The sequence below is a fragment of the Triturus cristatus genome, chromosome 7, assembly GCF_964204655.1.
Source record: "Triturus cristatus chromosome 7, aTriCri1.1, whole genome shotgun sequence".
Lineage (NCBI taxonomy): Eukaryota > Metazoa > Chordata > Amphibia > Caudata > Salamandridae > Triturus > Triturus cristatus.
In genome coordinates, this window is record NC_140590.1 from 783,087,942 (window position 1) to 783,106,401 (window position 18,460).

An 18,460-nucleotide genomic window follows, 5' to 3' on the forward strand; every position below is an offset into this window, starting at 1 on the left:
GGAACTGTATTCATTCCACTAATGTCAGGGGACTGGGGCAAAGGGAATACATGTCCCTGTGACGGGATTCTCTCTGATATACATAAATAGAAATAGTGGTTATCCACGCATGCACATGACCGCCGGGACACTATATGGTTCATACGAAAAAGATTCAATAAATAAGAACAGGTTTGCAAAAGGCAACGTTTTCCAACCTCCTTTTATCTGTTACCAAATACACGCAGTCAGGAAAATCTGTCACGTATCGCATTCGACTGAAAACACTACCGTTTAAATATTTTAAAACGAAAAATCAAATAAAAAATGGGACCTCTAAGTAGGATGAAGGAAACCACACACACACACACACACAGTTTAAATTGACACTGCGCTTTAAAAAAAATTACAGTGGCTGCCAGCCTTTTTCATACAGACTCAGTGCTAGTTTTTTCCCCCGACTGTCAGAGAAGAAACCCTGTTGTTACCTGCATTTCCCAAGCATGAGTTTTGACTGAAAATGCCATGTTTTTTCTTTCATTATGTTTATGCGTGTGTTGCTAAGTTTTGTGTTTTTCCTTTGGTAGGAGACTTTTCCCCCTTTTTTCCTTACAAGCTTAGCTCACCTTAGCTTGAATACTGGGTGACCATGCCAGAACTCTTTGATAAATGTTCCTCTTGTGAGGAGAATGAGTCCTGGAATAATGAGCACGAAGTCTGCATCATCTGTCTTCCAAACTCCCGCTCATCAAAAAGAATAACACCATATGTCTGCCGGTGTCTTACACGAGGCTCAGGGACTGGAACTCCTCAGAGCTAAGCAGAGAGATGTTGATGTGACCAAACAATTCTCAGTTGCCCAGCTCCAACAGGGACAGGAAACCTTCACCCTCCATACCGGACCTGGGTGTGACCAGGAAATACCCCTTTTGGGGCCCTTGCTTTATTCTGATCCTAGTTGATATTAGACACCATTGCACTTTACCCCAGAGGCACTCAGTGCTAACACTTGCAGCTTCGGGCCCTGAACTTCGCGGCATCCAAGGCTTTTCCTTTGACATCAAAGTACCTCACTTCCTCAAGATATCTTTACACAGAGCTGTTCGTGTCTTCGAGGTCTAGGGTCTTTTCATGGACCTTAGAGATCAGGGCATGGATAAGTGTTTTTAATCCACCCTGTTCCCTAGAGCTGGTACCCTATGTCGAGGAGTTGCTGACCACGCCAATTATGGAGGATGACGTCCAAATTTCAGTGCAAAAAGAACAATTGATGGACAGAATGCTGCACAATGTCAAACATTCCCCCTAGTACAGCGATCTGGGCCTAAATCTATAATTTTTCTGCTCCCTATGACATTCCAGTTCAGACCCAGCCATATGCAAATCAGTCTTGACCCTGTTCCGGGTGGGAACAGTCCAGCACGAAATGCCAGGCCAGGTCCTCCCTGGACTGGAACCAAGCATCCTAAGACCGGTTTCAGGGTTTCACCCCTCATCAGCCAGAATAGCTTGACTCCAGTGGCATGTAGAGCACAGGACCCACATCTGGGCATACCTGTCCCACTCTGGGTGACAAATGCAAAAAGAACAATTGATGGACAGAATGCATAGCAATGTCATACATTCACCCCAGTACAGAGATCTGGGCCTAAATCCATAGTTTGTGTGCTCACCAGGCCATTCCAGTTTGGACCCAGCCATATGCAAATCAGTCTTGACCCTGTGCCCAATGGGAACAGTCCAGCCCGAACTGCCAGGCCAGGCCCTCCCTGGACTGGAAACAAGCATCCTAGGACCGGATTCCAGTGGCAGCAGTATGTGCAGCCATCCCAGCCCTCCAGGATCTCCAGCCAGTGTACTGTTTCAACTGTCATTGGTCCAAATGACCATTTAACCTCCCCCTTTGTCCACCTCCGCATGTCGATGATAAGAGAGATGAAAGTAAGAACTGGAAGATTTGACATCTAACAGTGACATGTACCCCTGAGCAGGTAGAGAAAGTACCACTTTCATCATTGAAAGGACAGAAGATCAGAGAAGAGATAAACGTTTGCAGCTTGAGACAAAACGATCCTTGGAGGCTACATAGCTCTTCTTCATCGGATGTAAACATTGATTGTATATGTAATTGTGTTTCCTTTATGAGGAGTTACATAAATATAGAAGAAAACATTTTTTTGACAATAATTACACAAAATATGTATATTTAGGCAAAACACACATGCAAATGTTTGACCATATAAATGTTACTACATTTAGGAGCATGTGTGTATATATAGGGGGGTTGTGATCTGTACATAAAATTTAAATCCTTCGCTGCTAGGCCTCCCCCGTGCTAAGCCTTTTTTTGGCTATTTGGGGTAGTTCGCGCTTAGGCCCCTGTAACATTTTGTCCACATAAGGTACCCACACCAAATTTGCATCCTTTTCTTCCAACATCCTGAGAATTCTAAAGGTACCCAGGGTTTGTGGATTCCCCTTGAGGGGACTGAGAAATTAGCCAAAATACAACAACATTTTGGGTATTTTCACAACAACCCGCCAGATAAGAAGTTTTCTCCTGTCTGATTCTTTTCCCATTCCCACTGCGGTGCCTATGAAATAGACATAGGCACCACAATGGGAACTTCAAAATCAGTATCTGCACCTAAGGAAACCTAACAAACCTACACATTTTTGAAAACTAAACACCCAGGGGAATCCAGGATGGAGTGACTTGGGTGGCTCTCACCAGGTTCTGTTACCCAGAATCCCTTGCAAACCTCAAAGTTTGCAAAAAACAAACAAACAGATTTTCCTCACATTTCTGGGATGGAAAGTTCTGCAATCTGCAAGGAGCCGCATACTTTCACCTACCCAGCATTCCCCCAAGTCTCCTGATAAAAATGGTACCTCACTTGTGTAGGTAGGCCTAGTGCCCACAACAGGAAACGGCCCAAAACTCAACGTGGACACATCATATTTTTCCACTGAAAACTGACCTTTTTTTTGCAATTTGCCTACCTGTGGATTTTTGGCCCTAGCTCAGCCAGCACCTAGGGAAACCCTACAAACCTGTACATTTTTAAAAACTAGACACCAAGGGGAATCCAGGATGGGGTGCCTTGTGTGGCTCTCACCAGGTTCTGTTACTCAGAATCCCTTGCAAACCTCAAACTTTGTGATGGAAAGTTTTGGAATCTGTGGGGAGTCACAAACTTCCACCCACCCAGCATTGCCCCAAGTCTCCTTATAAAAATGGTGCCTCACTTGTGTGGGTAGGCCTAGTGCCCGCAACAGAAAATGGCCGAAAACCTACAGTGGATACTTCAAAATTATCGATCACAAAAAAGACTTGGTTTTGTGAGGGAGTCATCCGCATTTTTGGTCCTGGGTTCGGTGGGTTTCTCGGGAAACCTACCAAACCCAGACAGTTCTGAAAACTAGATACCTGGGGAAGTCCAGGGAGGTGTGGCTTTCGTGGATCTCCCAAAGTTTTCCCACCCAGAATCCCCTGCAAACCTCAAATTTAGCAAAAAACACCTTGACACTTTTGTGTGGGAAAGTTGTGCGAGTGCTAGGTTGACACATATTTCCTACCACCCAGCGTTCCCCCAGGTCTCCCAATTAAAATGCTACCTCACTTGCGTGGGTGGGCCAAGTACCCAAGACAGGGAAAGGCCCAAAACATATTGTGGAGACATCAAAATGATCTATCACAATACAAACCGGTTTTGCAAGGGGGGGGTCACCTGCGTTTTTGGTCCCGGGCTTGACGGCCATTTAGGGAAACCTACCTAACCCAGACAGTTCTGAAAACTGGAAACCAGAGGATTGGCTTGTATGGATCCCCAACGTTTTGCAATTACCTGTTTCATTTCGCAATTGTGCTCCAGCAAAAGATGGTCCCTTTCCAGAGACTGATTCCTCAAAAGCCTGTTGGACAGCTGTCAGTTGACCCACCCATACCATGAGGCCTCACATGCCATCACCTTTCTCCATGAGTACCTATGCTACCTCCAGCTCTTCCACTACCTTCCCCAATATTGGAGACACCTCTTCTGCACTCTCCTTCAGTGCCTTTACAGACTTCACACCCTGTTTCACTAACACCTAGAGACCGGGGGGAACAGAATACATCAGATTCTGACAGTTTATCTGAAATGGAAGAAGCAGGCGAGCTGCAGTAAGAAAAGCAAAAAGCCCATAGGCAAGAATGTGAGGATTACAGCATTCCAAAAGAGGGATATATGTCTCCTGCAGAGCCCGACTCACCACTAGGCAACAGTAACCTGCTTTCATGCTCTATTGAAAAAGGCAGCCAAAAGATCCGATCTTCTCATGGTGTTAGTAGAGCAGCAGTGCATTCCATATGAATGTCAGGAACAACCCAGTAGGGCCACAAAGTCAGTCCCATCCTGGATATTGTATGGTCAGCAGGCCTTTAATTATTGAAGCGGTACAAAAGGGGGTGGTGATGGACGGAGCGTCAGAACCAATCAAACACTCACACCCAGTCAACAGATCTGGGTTTGATCCATCACCGTTCTTTAGCCCACTCTGCCACCCCAGTTCAGACATGGCCATATGCAAATCAGTCTGACCCTGTGCCTCATGGGAACAGTCCAGCCCGAACTGCCAAGCCATGTCTTTCCTGGTCCGGAAACAAGCTTCCTAGGACCGGTTTCTGGCATTTCAGCCGTCTTCAGCCAGGCTTGCCTGAATCCAGTGGCAAAGTGAGCAAGGGACTCACGTCTGAGCATACCCTGCCAACTTATGGCGAACAAAGCGGTACAAAAGGGGGTGGTGATGGAATTATTGAAGGCACCAGTGACGAAGCATGCAGTATGGCCCCATTTGGAGAAGAATTATAGGGTCCCGGATTCAACCCCACCCTTGGTGATGGGCCATCCTAAGTCATATTCCATCATTATGGCAGCAGCTCAAAGGAGATCAAAAAATCTTGTCATGTCAACATCATCAACACCTGACTGAGACGGCCAAAAAGCATAAACTGGGTCGCAGGGTTTAATTCTATGGCGACATTTTCTATAAAAGATGCAAATGCCTTAGCCATCTATGGCTTTTACGACTGATAGATTTTCAAGCCATCTCACCACTGATAAATATGATCTCAGAATACAGAAGAGACGAGGCCACGGCCAAAGTTAAGAAGGGGGCCAATGCATCACCTCCATCATGGATGCAGCAATAGATGTGCCTAATGCAGGATTCCATCAACTGGCAGCGGGCACGGTCGTAAGAAGACAAGGGTGGCTATAGCTTTCTTCCTGGTCCAATTCAAGACAAACACTATTTGGAAAACATGCGGGCAATGCACTTCAAAATATAAACATTGCATGGTCCTGTTGAACTTTGCTGTATTGGCATCATATTTTATCTGCTTTTTTTTTTACTCCAGAGGCTCATGGGGAGCTTTCACCCAGTATGGGGGTCAAAAGAGATCCTATTCTTTTTCTGGCCAAGGTGGATATGACCTGGGCTATTCAACCAATAGAGGCCAAAGACGAGGCTATGGTAGAACCTCTGGAAATAAGAAGGGTGTGTCCAAACCACACACCAAAGACAACTAGAACAGAGATTGACTCTTCTGAGTTGCCCCCTTGCCATACCAAACCTATGTAGTCGGTAGGAGAATTTCACTTTATATCCTCTTAGGAATCCGTAATATTAGACCACTTACTGCTGCACATAGTGCATTCAGGACACAACCTTGAATTTGCACAAATACCACTAAGTTATCCACCCAAGAAAGAACATCAACTACACTTGTGGGAGCTGCAATAGGAGATGTGGTTCCTCCTCCTGAGAGCAATAGAGACTGCCAAAAAAATCCTAAAGAGGCTAGAGTACTCCAGGTTCTTTTAAATAAAAAAGCAAATGTGACAATGGAGACCAGTTCTGAACCCCAGAGTGTTTATCAAGTTCCTGAAAAACAATCCTTTCAAATAGTGATCATCCAGGAAGTCATTCTGATGCTTCAGGAAGGTGAACAGCTTACCTCTGTGGCTCTTCAAGATGCATATTTTTACATCCCATACACTTAAACCACAGGAAATACCTCTGCTCTTCAGTGGAAGGGCAGCACCACCAATTCTGCTCAATCACCTTTGGACTTAAATCTGCACACCAGATTTTCACAAAGTGCTTGGCACCAGTTGCTGCCTTCCTGTGGTGATAGGTTCTCCAGGTATACCTGTAGTTGAACTAATGGCTCGTCAAAGCTCCATCAAAGGAAGCCAAACACTTGCATTAGCTTGCTCCATAGATTGGATAAGATTCTGAAAAGCAATCATTTTCTATAAAGTGAGAGACAAGACTCTAGGTCTTGGGAACAATCCTGGACATGCAAGTAGAGAAACCCTTCTCTTCAACAGAAAGGATGGTGAAAATCCAAATGATTAAAAACAAATTCCTCCAAGCAAACATTTCCGGTCAGAGTATACAAATCCCTTCTGGGACTGATGTCATCCTGCATAGGGCTCATGTCCTTTTCCATACTCAGAATGAGACCCATACAGCAAGCACTGGACCATTAATGGTGGCAAATAAATGTCTCGTAGGACAACAGACTCCACGTTACTGGAAGCCTCAGTCTGGCATTGGATTTGTGAAGGCTCCCATCAAACCTCAACGCAAGCCTCCCATTCCAACCTTCAACAGACAGGACAGCAATCACAATAGACTAAACAGTATGGCCAAACCCACTAGATTGATGCGTTACAATCACTGTTGTGGTAAGAAAAATGGACCCATTAGGTGTACTTAAAAGACCCCTCACACACCAACCTGGTTGGTGTCATGCTTCATCATTGGGGTCCCAACCGGGTGGCCGAATGCCCCCTGGTTGTGCTACAACGCCTGATTACAGCGGAGCTGGTGTGGTGTGAATATGTGATGTGTTGTGAGTTTTGTTAAAAGTATCCATGAGAATCCTTGCCTATAAAATGTATTAATGGCGGCTCAGGATATGGTTAAAAATATGTGATGCAACTACTTAGGAGGTTATTACCCTTAGTTGACTATGTGATGTGGTCCACATGTTTCAGCCCGGAAAAAATGAATGAGTGGGCTATCTTCAGGACCAGATTAGTGAGAATAGTGAGTGGCAAACGTGAAATAGCCACGTACCTACACACGCGCTAAGGTGTGCCAGCCTACGGAAGACCACAGCAGGTTTAAGGTGGGACACTCTCCTATACCAAATTGGGACATCGGAAGAGACCCCTCCCGAGCCTCGATTAGCTGCTCAAAACCTTAATCTAGTGTTTTTTTGACTAAGTGTCTGTAAGTACGCCGACACTTTGCCCACACACCTTAGTGCGTGTGTAGGTACTTCACATTTTTCACGTGGCTATTTCACCTTAGCAAGGAGAGTTGCAGGAATTTACAATAAAATAACCTTTTTTTCACTTTATAAAAGATAAACGCATCTTGTGTAGCAACCCAAACATTTATGCCTAAAGTCCCCAAAGACTTTAATTTGTCTGAACCTGTTTCTTCGTTCCCCTTTCCGTAATCTGACAACAGCAGCTAACATAACAGGTGTATTTGTAAAGCGCACAATTACCCGAAGGTGTCCTGGCGCTGAATAACAGATGTTTATTGTTACCCAACTCAATGGTACTCAATTTATCGACCTCAGATGGATGAAAGGCTGAGTGGACCTGCCGGGATTTGAACCTGTAACCATGAGGTCGAACACAGGCCCCTGCAGTGGCTACTTTAATTCCGTTGAGCCACCAGACCCAGGCCAACTACTTGTGTCTTTTGGCCACTCAGGAGGAGGCAATCCCCTGTCCAAATAGGTCATAGATCATTGGATGTTAACCTGCATCATCTTCTGCCACAAGAAAGCAATCCATTGATTCCTGGAAAGACTGACAGTGCATTCCACCCAAAGCCTGGTGACAAATGCTGCACTTTATATCAGAGTGTCTCTACATGACATTGGCCGAGAAGCCATGTGGAAGAGCAGGCACATGTTTGCCAAGCTTTACCGCCTTGACATGAACACAACTGTTTCAGTAAAGGTGCTCCTGTTTCCTGTTTTAGTCAAATGTTATGCACTGCTTGCTATTCTATTTCAAGCATGTCAACACATAGAATATCCAAAGCTCAAGAAGAAATGAGTTACTTACCTATACCGCCAGCACTCCAACGTTGGTATGTTTCATATATTCACAGATGAACCCTACTTCTGCTATCAGAGGCTCAGGTCTATTATAGGCACTCCTCCCACTTGTGCTTTGAAATCCGAGCTATTGTGGCCTTCGTGGGGGAGTAGGAGAGCCCATCCCTTCCACTTCATTAGCTAAAGGTTGGGTTTAGGAAAGAGCTGAAGAACTGAACATCTTAATTAGGAGTGAGCAAAATTCATGTAATTTCCTTTCACGCAATTAAGCCAAATTTCTGAAAATTACACATAAACGCAAAATGCTAATCTTTCATTTAGCACTATATTTTAGCACAAAATGGAACCTGCATCAATTTTTGATGAGAGGACGCATTCCGCTCTAAAAAACTGTGTCAAAAACACAATTGCTGCAAAGAAAGTTGTTTGCATTACTACAGAGTTCATGCAGTATAATTTCTCTGCAGAAGGTGGTATAATTGCATGACATGGCATAATGGCATGACTTCAGAAATGTTTCATAAAAAGTGTGAGGCAAAATTCCTCAAATTACACAAATTTCACCGCCGTAATTTACATTTCTCTCGAGTGTAATCTAAATGCAGTGGCAAACTATTTTCATTCTTCAATTTCAGTCATTCTGCTGCGCTCTACTGCCTTTCGTCTAGGTTTGTGCTATACGAATGCCACATAATCACACACATACATATGTAGATACATTACACAAAGTATACGCACTGTGACAAAATTTGAATCATGGCAGGCTAACTCAGCCTCAAATCCTTCCAATTGATACACTGAGTACAATGCAAGAAGCAATCAGCTGAGCCCTCAGTCACAGTCTATGACCATCATGTTGGCGGCTCATGGCTCTTTTATGCACACATCCTACTTTTCAATCAAAGATCATTTTTTTAGAGCAGGAGCAAGCATAGGGGAAAGGATCCACTAGAGAGATTTGCTTTCCTTATCGACATTGGTGCAAAGTAGTGGAGAATCTGAAGGCCCATGCTGAATAGATCCATTTAAACATGTTGGTTGTTTTGCCTTTATTTCTTTTAGCAATGGATAAAGATTGATGACTGCCCCCAAGGTAGAGCCAAGAGAGCAGAGCTTCACTGATAGAGTTATAGCCCCGGGACAGCTTGAGACAAGTCAAATTATTCTCTTTTTATTGAAGAAACTGTATGTTAATGCTAGAAACGCTGTTAGTACATCCCAGGCCCCTTTCCGATGGTAGTATATGTAATACAAAGAAAAGTTACTTACCGCTAATCCTAGTTCCCTGTTATGGGTATTCTCTCTGAATCCACAAACAGTGAGATGCACAGAATGCCGGGAACACTTGTTTATGATTAAGCCTCCCTGTTTTCCGTTTTTAAAGATTTTTACAGATAAATACAGACAGAAAACATTTCTTTTCTTGTTTGTTTTTATTTTTAAATGTGGATAAAAACGGAAATTTGGTTGCTTTTTGAGTAATTCTAAATACTGTCTGTCATGACTGCCAGGCCAATAGCTGTGTGGATTGATAGGTAAAGGGGCTAAAAACAAGGACTTTTAGTAAAGTCTTTAACAGCAGAAGATATGCACATGTTTGATACTGAAATTTGCATATTTTCTTATAAGTGCTTTAATTTATCTTCTGCGGGTGTTTACAGCATTGAAACCTAGTAGGCATTCAAGCATGAGTGCATATTTACCGGTTGAATAAATGCGGAAATATACTAATTTCAGCTTCATTTTTCCACAAAACCCAAAATAAATATGGATAAATACAGATAAAATAAGCAAAAAATAAATATGGATAAATACGCACAGTAATGTAAAAAAATAAATGCCATAAAACCAGGAGCCCTATTTATAATACCTTTTTCATATTACAAACATTAAATAAGTGAACATTTAATGAAAAAGGCAACCTATGCTTAAAATGAACAAATATTTAGAACGAGAACATTTCTCATGAAGGCAAAAGTTGCCTTGTTTTTGATACAGTAGACCTTTGGTTTACCAAGCTAGGATTTATTTGCCTTCTTATAGGAAGGTAATGATACTGGATATTGTCCATTGTTGGCACAGTTTGCTTAGTAGAAGTCAGACCTGTACACAAATCACCATAATTAACAAAAAACTGATTAGCATGTGTCAAGTCGTTTGCTATCTCCAAGTAATATCAATGAGCCTTTTCTACAACCAAAATACAGAAAGACCTATGCTGGAGAAGACAGGGTCCTGAAAAATGTTGGTATGGACATACTCTGATTCATATATAAATCTGAGATGACAGAAAAAGAAGGGTTAGTTTTAGTATATTTTATTGAACTGTAAATCCACATATGGTTTTCTATGCAAAAATCCTGAAATTCATTCACCCTTCTGGCGAAGTAATGACTACAAGGAAAGGTGTTTTCTATGACAAATGTTGCAGGTCTGGTTTGTGCATAGTTCAGATCGGGGTTGTGTTATGGTTGCTCTCCGAAGGAAAGGAAGTTCTTCTGACTGGGGGAAATATCTTCTTAAGTTCCTGCAAGAACTCTTTAATCAAAAGTATGGTGAAAAAAGACACACTTGGCATAGACAATTCCTACAAGCCGTGATAGCAGCCAAGTGTACTTTTATAGAAGAAAACTAAAGGCCAGATTTAGCCGAATATAGACAATAAGTCAGTACCAACTTTTGGCTTGTTCTTGAGCTCACCTCTTTCTGGAGACAGTGGATTCTGAATCTTTTCCACTTAAAATCGTAAGCGAACGAAATAGGAGAATGCTTGAACTCTATCAGGCTGCTTATATAGGTATCTAGAGAGTTCAGATGGCCGTACAGCAGGAATTCAGAAGGCAGGCAGTCAAGCTCAGATATGACAGGTTGGATTGTCAGATGCTGCCTGACAATCTGGAGAGAATATCCATCAAGCGAAAAATCTTCCTGAATAGTTGTGACAGGTGATGGAGGTCCAGATACAAATACTGTCTTGACCAATCTGTAGTAATGAAGATCATATTCTTCTTGGAATGCCTCAACCTGAGTATAAACTTGGAAAGCAGTGGATTGGAGGAAAGGCAATGGTGAATGTCCTCATCTACTTTATCAAAAGGTCATTCCCTAACAATAGAAGCTCTGGAATATGGACGTGAAGACACAGCATTTTGCTGTTTTTCAGCTGTGGAGGCCAGGTTGACCTCAGCAGTTACACAGGTTTGAAAGTGTTTGCCACAACATTTTCCCTGAGAACCTACTTGTTCTCTTCCATATAATGCCTGTTGAGTCCATCTGCATTTGTGTTCTGGGCGCCTAAGAGGTGAACTGTTCCCATGAAATGCTTCTTGCTAGATCCCAGAGCCCGATCATTTGTGTTTTATTCGACAGAACCCCAATGTTATTCCTGCTTGTTTAGATATTGTGTTGTTGACCATATGTAATAGAATGGAGGACTTCCCTGATAAGGATAGGAAGAAGGATTTCATGGCGAGATCAACTGCTCTGAAGACCAACTTGCTGATGTAATACTTCCTTTAAGTATAATGGTCTTTTCTATATGAGCACTGTGTCTTCCCATTGTGTCTTTTATCAATGTAATCCGAAAGGAGTTTGCAAAGGAACTCCCTGCAGCATTTTCCTCGGCTTGGTCTGCAGCCAAAAATAGAGAGAGACAAAGAGGGAGCGAGTAAGAGAGAGAGGTGCTGTTGGTCACTGGCTCTTCTTGTCCCAATCCTCTAATGTTTCTGAGGCACTGGCCTCCTGCGCAATCCTGAAGGGGAATGTGTGCAATCTGGCTTTGGGCACAATGAGGCTGCAATAAGCCATTTGGATGAGGAGGGACTAAAGAATGACCCTTTGATTCAAAGTATACACTTTTTCCAGATTTTTGTTCAGTGCTGCTCCCAAATACTGAATTGCCTGAACTGGATACATAACTGACTTCATGGAATTTATTTAAGATGCTCTGTGCCAGGAACGATTAGTCAGAGTGCCAGACCTAGCTAGGTCAACAAGGAGGAAGAATGACTTACTCACAGATTGTTACATACAAGTAAATCTCTGACCAAAATGCAAAGAGAGTTTTTGGCTGGGATGGAAGAGGTTGAAGGCCACTTTGGGGAAGCGGGGGCTGAGAGGATGGACCGGCAGTGCAATGTGAGTCAAAGAACGAGTCAAAAGCCCCTTTCTGGTAATAGGATAGAGTGCGTACGTCCAGGTGACTTCCATAAGTGGCAGCAGAAAACAGTCTGTGCCTCACAAATTGCAATTTTATAGATTTTTCTCCCTTCTTAGCTCATTCACCATTAGCGTTCTTCTACTTTTGTTGTTTTTCTTCCTCCCTCTTTATATTTCAACTCTATAGGGCTGTGACCTGACTAATTCGATCAAAGCTGGCGACTGTCACCTTGCCAAACACACTGCTTCCTCCAGTGCTGCGGAACTCTCTCCAGGTTTTGGCAGCTGCCCAAAGTCCCATTCCTTAACTATTCTCTCTTTCCTCAAACATTTCACAATTTTATTGTGAGGTGTTCCCTCAATAACCTGTTGCCAACTTTCTTCCACATAGATTACATTAGAAGTGGTGCCACAGCCCTGTTTTAAATGGTTCCTCTCTCAAAAACGCACCCCTTTTTTCACCCGAACAAGGTCTTAGTGGTAAGCCACTACCTAAGTATTCATTTCCCTACCCTCACACAGAGGAGACTTGTGAAATATCATCAGAAGCTGGTTTTCGATGTATTCACTCGCTCAAGCCTGACCCTAGGTCTGATTGAGGGTATTTCTAAATTTTCTGCAGTGAGGAAGCCTTCCCTAGCCAGTCGTCCATGTCTATGCACCACAGTGGAAGTGCAGATTTTAGGTGGAGAGGAAGAACCTTGCATTGGTAGTGAGAGTTTCCTATTCTAACCATCAGCAACCTTCTGTGATCTCTGAAAATTGGGGTGTGAAAGAAATTGGTTTATTTCCTGTAACTCAAATTCTCTATCAGCCGCGGTCCATGCAGGTAACAGCGGTGGGGCCGTGTAAGGGGGGATTCCGAGAGATGATGCTGATGGAAAATTACATAAATAAAGAATTGATTTTTCCTCAGTATCATCCCTCGGAATCCCCCTATCACGGCCTCATCGCCCCACCGCTGTTACTTGCACGGACTGCGGCTGTTCTTTATGTAGGTAGCTTTCATATACTCACATGCTCAAATCATTCCCCGTTGCCGGTCTGAGAATCCCTAAAAACTTTAAACAGTGTTTAAATGGCTATAGGCCTAAATACCAGTGTGTGTTCAGTAGCACCTCCACCTCATTGGAGTTCCATTTGGGTACTGGTGATATGGTAATATTTTCTCTGGCCCTTGATGAGGCATGTTGGTGCATTTAGAATGTCCTGAAAGGCAGCCAGTGTGGAGTCTGGGAGTCTATGGTGCATGGCATTGCCACCATAAAGAGGCAAGAGAACAAGGAATTGAACAACAGTTCTGTAGACACTTTCTGGGAGAATTGGTTTCACTTTCTTTACTAGAGAGATGGTACCAAGCTGTCTTAGTTTTCTTGGCTATTTGTTCCATGAGGGTGCGATATGTGCCCAGAGTGAATTGGAGAGTTTAGCCCTGGGTTAAAACGGGGTTTCAAATCTATCTACATGTATGTAATTGAGCCAGGTTTGGACTCGTTCTTGTTTGTTGTTCTGTGCAAATAGCAGGAATTTTACTTTGATGAGTATAAGCTTTTGGTAGCTGATGGACACCCATGTCTGAATGACATGAAATCAGTCTGATCAGCTATTTGTTTCCTATGAAAATTCTAACAAGGGTTGCCCATGGTCGAAAACGGGCATAGCATGCCGGGTTTCAGTATGTTCTGCATCGTAGCATCCTCACTTATACTCATAAACATTGAATATTCCTGTGCATTAGCGGGGACCCTGGGACATTTTCTCTTCAATCATTCAATCTTTAGATGGAGGTAGTCATCTCAATGTCCATAAAATTGGTGTTATCTCTATTAGAAACAAGAGACGTCTGCTTTTATTTAATTTATCTGAACCATAAAATGGCATTCATTAATAGAATATGACCACATTGTGGCACCTAAAGACAATGTTGTATTCAATCCTAAAAAAACTATTAGCTACATACAGTGTGAGAAAAGGAAAGAACAAGCCTGTCAGATCAAGAGTGCAGAAGCTGCAATTAAAGATATAATGTCACTTTAAGGAGCCAGCAGCTTCCCTTCCCAGCATGCAGTGTACTCGAAGTTTAACTCACAGCCTGAGTTCTTTTTTAAAGGTGATAGTAGATTTAAAGATAGCAAATGTATTGTTAACCGGGGAGGAGAGAGGTTTGTATATGACGTCAGTGAGAATACCTATGGTGCAGAACTAGGAATCCAAGTAAGTAACATTTCCATCTACATTGTAGGATCATCACTAATAGTCCTAAACATAGAACAGAGTAGCAAGCATATCCTTAGCCCACTGGTATCAATACAAATCTATAAACCATAAAAAATGTACAAAGGTATTCTTACCAGAAGTATGGCAAGTAAGAATTGTTCTATTTAAACAGATACTTTAATGTTGCTTGATCTAGCAAAGACTCGGTTCTTGAATTCTCATCCACACAATAATGCTTGGAGAAATCAGGAACAGATTTCCATGTAGCTGCTTTACATATTTCTGCTATTGGAAGATTTTTAATCAATGCAACAGATGCTGTCTTACTACCTGTAGAGGGAGCTGTAGGGTGACCTGGAAGGGCCTTGATAGACCACTGATAACATAGAGTAATACAGGAAACTGTCCATCCATCATCTATAGTTTGCTTAGAGGAAGCCATACCAGTTTTCAGAGGTCCATAATTTTTGGACACCTAGTTTGGTTAGCACGTCTTTGTTCTGCACAAATAAAATGTAAGAACTCGTTTAACATCTAAGGAATAAAGGGTCCTTTCTTCTGGTGAAGAAGGGTTACTGGAAAATACCCAAACATAAACTGTTTGATTGATTTGAAAATCTAAACAACTTTTGGTAAAAAGAAAGGATGTGTTCTTACTACTACTCTATTATTGTGAAACACTGTGTATGGTTCTATTCAGGAAAGAGCTTGGATCATTGACCCTTCTTGCTCATGTAATAGCTACCAAAAAAGCTATCTTCCAAGTAAGGTGCTGCATTGAGGGATTACGTATGTACTCAAAAGAGGAGCCATTTATTTAGCTAAATCTCGACTGCTTTTCGAGTGTTCCCTCATATCTCAACACAAAAACATTAAGATTATCCAGTGAGTCCTGTCTCAAGCCGTGATGTGATAGAAATTGGCTTTTGGAGTAGTATCTTTAAAATATGTTTATTTTTATTTTTCTAAGCACTTTTATCACCATGGAACCGGTATTGGGTTTCATCCATTAGGTATTACAACATCACCTCCTTCATTTTTCTTTCACCATTGCAAGAGAATCCCTGCTGTTTCTATAGATCGATTTCCTTGTTTTGAGGAATACAATTGAAAACACTTTTTGATATTATATGTTTCCGATTGTCTTCGTATTTGATGACAAAATATTTCCCTTCACTTTAAGTAATTTACTGAGGTCTGAAGATATTGCCAGCATGGCATGAGTATAGTTCAAGACACTGGTTTATTATTCAAACCAGCTTCCCTTGGTGAAGACGCCATACCTCACTCACTTTCCTTTCACCTGTTTTTTTAAGTCATAGACTTGACAATCTCATCACTGTGATATAGGAATGAATGGCAATTCCATATGGATCTGGTGAGTTTGTCTGTTGTCAGAACAAGAAGGTCTCCAGTAATGAGTCTCCGAGAGTTGCTTGCTTGGTAGCTTCTCGTCGTCACTGAAAGCGGAGAGATGTTTTGCCAAGCACATGAATATAAGGGCAGTGGAGATTGTGGACGGTACTGTTTCTTTGCCAGCTGGGCATCTTCCCCAGACATTCGTGTGAGAGAAAGCTTAATATTACTGGAGCCATTTGTCCAAGGACGCGAATGTGCAAAACATACTAAGAGTGACGAATTATGGTTACAGGTAAGTAAGTAACTTATTATTTTGCTCAATGGCTGTTAATTCGGAGTATTGCAACCCAGCCATACCTTGTTCTGCCCTTTAGTTCTAACACTAATCTCCTGCCCTCTCTTCCTCCGCAGTCGCTGTTGTGATAAGAAAAGCTGCGGCAACAGAAATGAGACCCCGTCGGACCCGGTGATCATCGACAGGTCGGCACTGCTTTTATTCTTACAACCACTGGATCGAACCTGCCTTATGGTGGATGCTCTCAGGCTTGAGGGTCGCGGGGTCCTAGCGCCCCTCCGAAATGTCTTTTGTGGAACTACCACATAGGGGTTGTGGCAATATTTTGTGAATCGAAAGCGAGGTCCTTTTACAGAGTTTCTTGACGTTTGGTATTTGTATATGTTGCCTCTGTGGAGATGTGATAGGCTCTTGATTCTTGTCGTCGCAGTTTATACATTCCTGGATAGCAGTTCCATAGCGCTTCGCCGTGGTAGGAGCACACAGCTCTACTCGGAGCTTTAAATAACGGCACACCCCAGTGAGTTACCCTCCGCAGAGCAGCTTATGGCTAACCACAGCCTGCAGGGAAGGCAGAGCTTAGGGGCGGAGCTCATCCACGGGGTACAGTTCTGGCTCTGGCAGTCGGGGTACCACTCTGAGATGCAGGTCACAACCTGGCGTTGGATATTAATATGTGTATCAAAATATAGCGTTGATCCAACTCTGAAGAGATTCCAAGCGCCTTGTAGAGAACACTTTTACTGTGGCAGAAGCAGACAGAACATGAAATGCAGTATATAGATCGTGGTGGCGTTTGAGGGTCAGGATTTCATGTGGAGGGGATGTAAACATGCTATTGTGCCACAGCCCACTGCCCTGCTGTTTTGTTTTTACATTATGATATTCACAAGTTCAAGAAGAGAGAGATGTGATAATATAATGCTATGCTACGCTGTGTTATGTGCATTTGTATAGAGCTTGTCTGCCCTTTGTTTGAACTTGTGGTCATACTCTTAGGAGGCTGGAGATGCTTTTCCAGAGCATCTCTTTGCTTGAGGTGGACAGTAAGGTTTGCTCTGTGTGGCTCATACTAATGCTCCCATTTAAAGCACATCCCATAGGTGGCCTTGTTGTGTCTTAGTTTCCAGAGTTTGTTTTGTGTCTCACTAAGATGCAGGACGTTTGTTCTCGTTTTTCCCCCCACAAGACTGAATACTAGTCCCTTCCTCTGCTTTTTCATGTTGGTTTATCTCATTAAGCGATGTCCCATCTACAGCTTCATGACTCTAATCCTATGTTGTGTGTAGGATAGTATGGATCTCTGCTTTATGTTTGAGCGAATGTTGGTATGACTGCCGGGGAGCATCGCTTTGCCGGCTGTATGGTTTTGATGGTGTTCTGTGTGTGTTGGTTGGTGAAGTGTTGAAGCAGAAGTTATACCCAAGGTATCCTGGTTCCCAGAGAAGCAAATAAGGTACAAAACCACACTTGTAGCTCCTGGTCACAGTCCAGAAGGGGAGGGACAGCTTTGGGTTAGAGCCTGTCCCTGGAGTGGAGCCCAGGGTCATGGCCGTCAGCGTAGGTCCAGGCCGCAGACTGGCAGTGCAAGGTTCTGAGATCACCACAGCACAGGCGATACCATTCAGTGCCACAGGCTGCAAGTGGCCATACAGCAAAGCGGCTGTGTCTGGAAGGGTGGGAAGGAAGGTGCAGGATCTGAACACTGCCAGAGCCATGAAGCGCAGGGTCCGAGTTGTAGAACGACAGTGACGGCACAGATGAAGATCAGAACTCAGCAGGTGAAGTAGAGCTTGTGGTCACAGACCATCAGGGATGGAGAAGTGGGAAGCAGATGGTAAACTCTAGGTTTAGCCTGAGCAGTGAAGGTACATCTCAGCACCGTGGCTGGCAGAGTCTAAGCCTGGCGGGGTGGTACAGGTCAAAGCCACAGACTGGCAGTAGATGGTGACCACATGTCTAATCCCAGTAGGTGGGGTACATCTCAGAACCACTGGCCAGCAATGCAGGTGAAGACCAGGGTCTGAGAGGGAGATGAAGAAAAGAGGATGAGAAAGGGAGAGAGTGAGAGGGAAAGAGAGAGAGAAAATGGAGAGGGATAGGCAGGGAAATGTAAAAGAGACAGAGAGAGTGAAAGAAGAGAGAGAGAGGAAAGAGGGAGGAAAAGTAGCAAAACAGAAAGAGAGGGGGAGGAAGCAGGAGAAGAGGGGAAGAGAGTGCGAGGGGTGGTGAATGAGTGAGTGAGAGAGAGAGAGAGACGCTTCCTTGAAGTACTGCGCGGATAAAGGCCTTGGGAGTGTGCGATCTCTTGGGTGGTT

At 43.3% G+C, this 18,460-nt stretch overlaps 1 protein-coding gene across 3 annotated transcripts in view; it reads left to right on the plus strand.

Annotated features, from left to right (window-relative positions):
• Window positions 1-18,460, plus strand: part of EBF1 (EBF transcription factor 1) — an 802,303-nt gene that overhangs the window by 77,580 nt on the left and 706,263 nt on the right. For all 3 annotated transcript variants that reach the window (XM_085617593.1, XM_085617595.1, XM_085617594.1), the window contains exon 6: window positions 16,259-16,327. In XM_085617593.1, coding sequence (XP_085473719.1) covers window positions 16,259-16,327 — 69 coding nt within the window. The remainder of the gene's footprint in view (window positions 1-16,258; window positions 16,328-18,460) is intronic.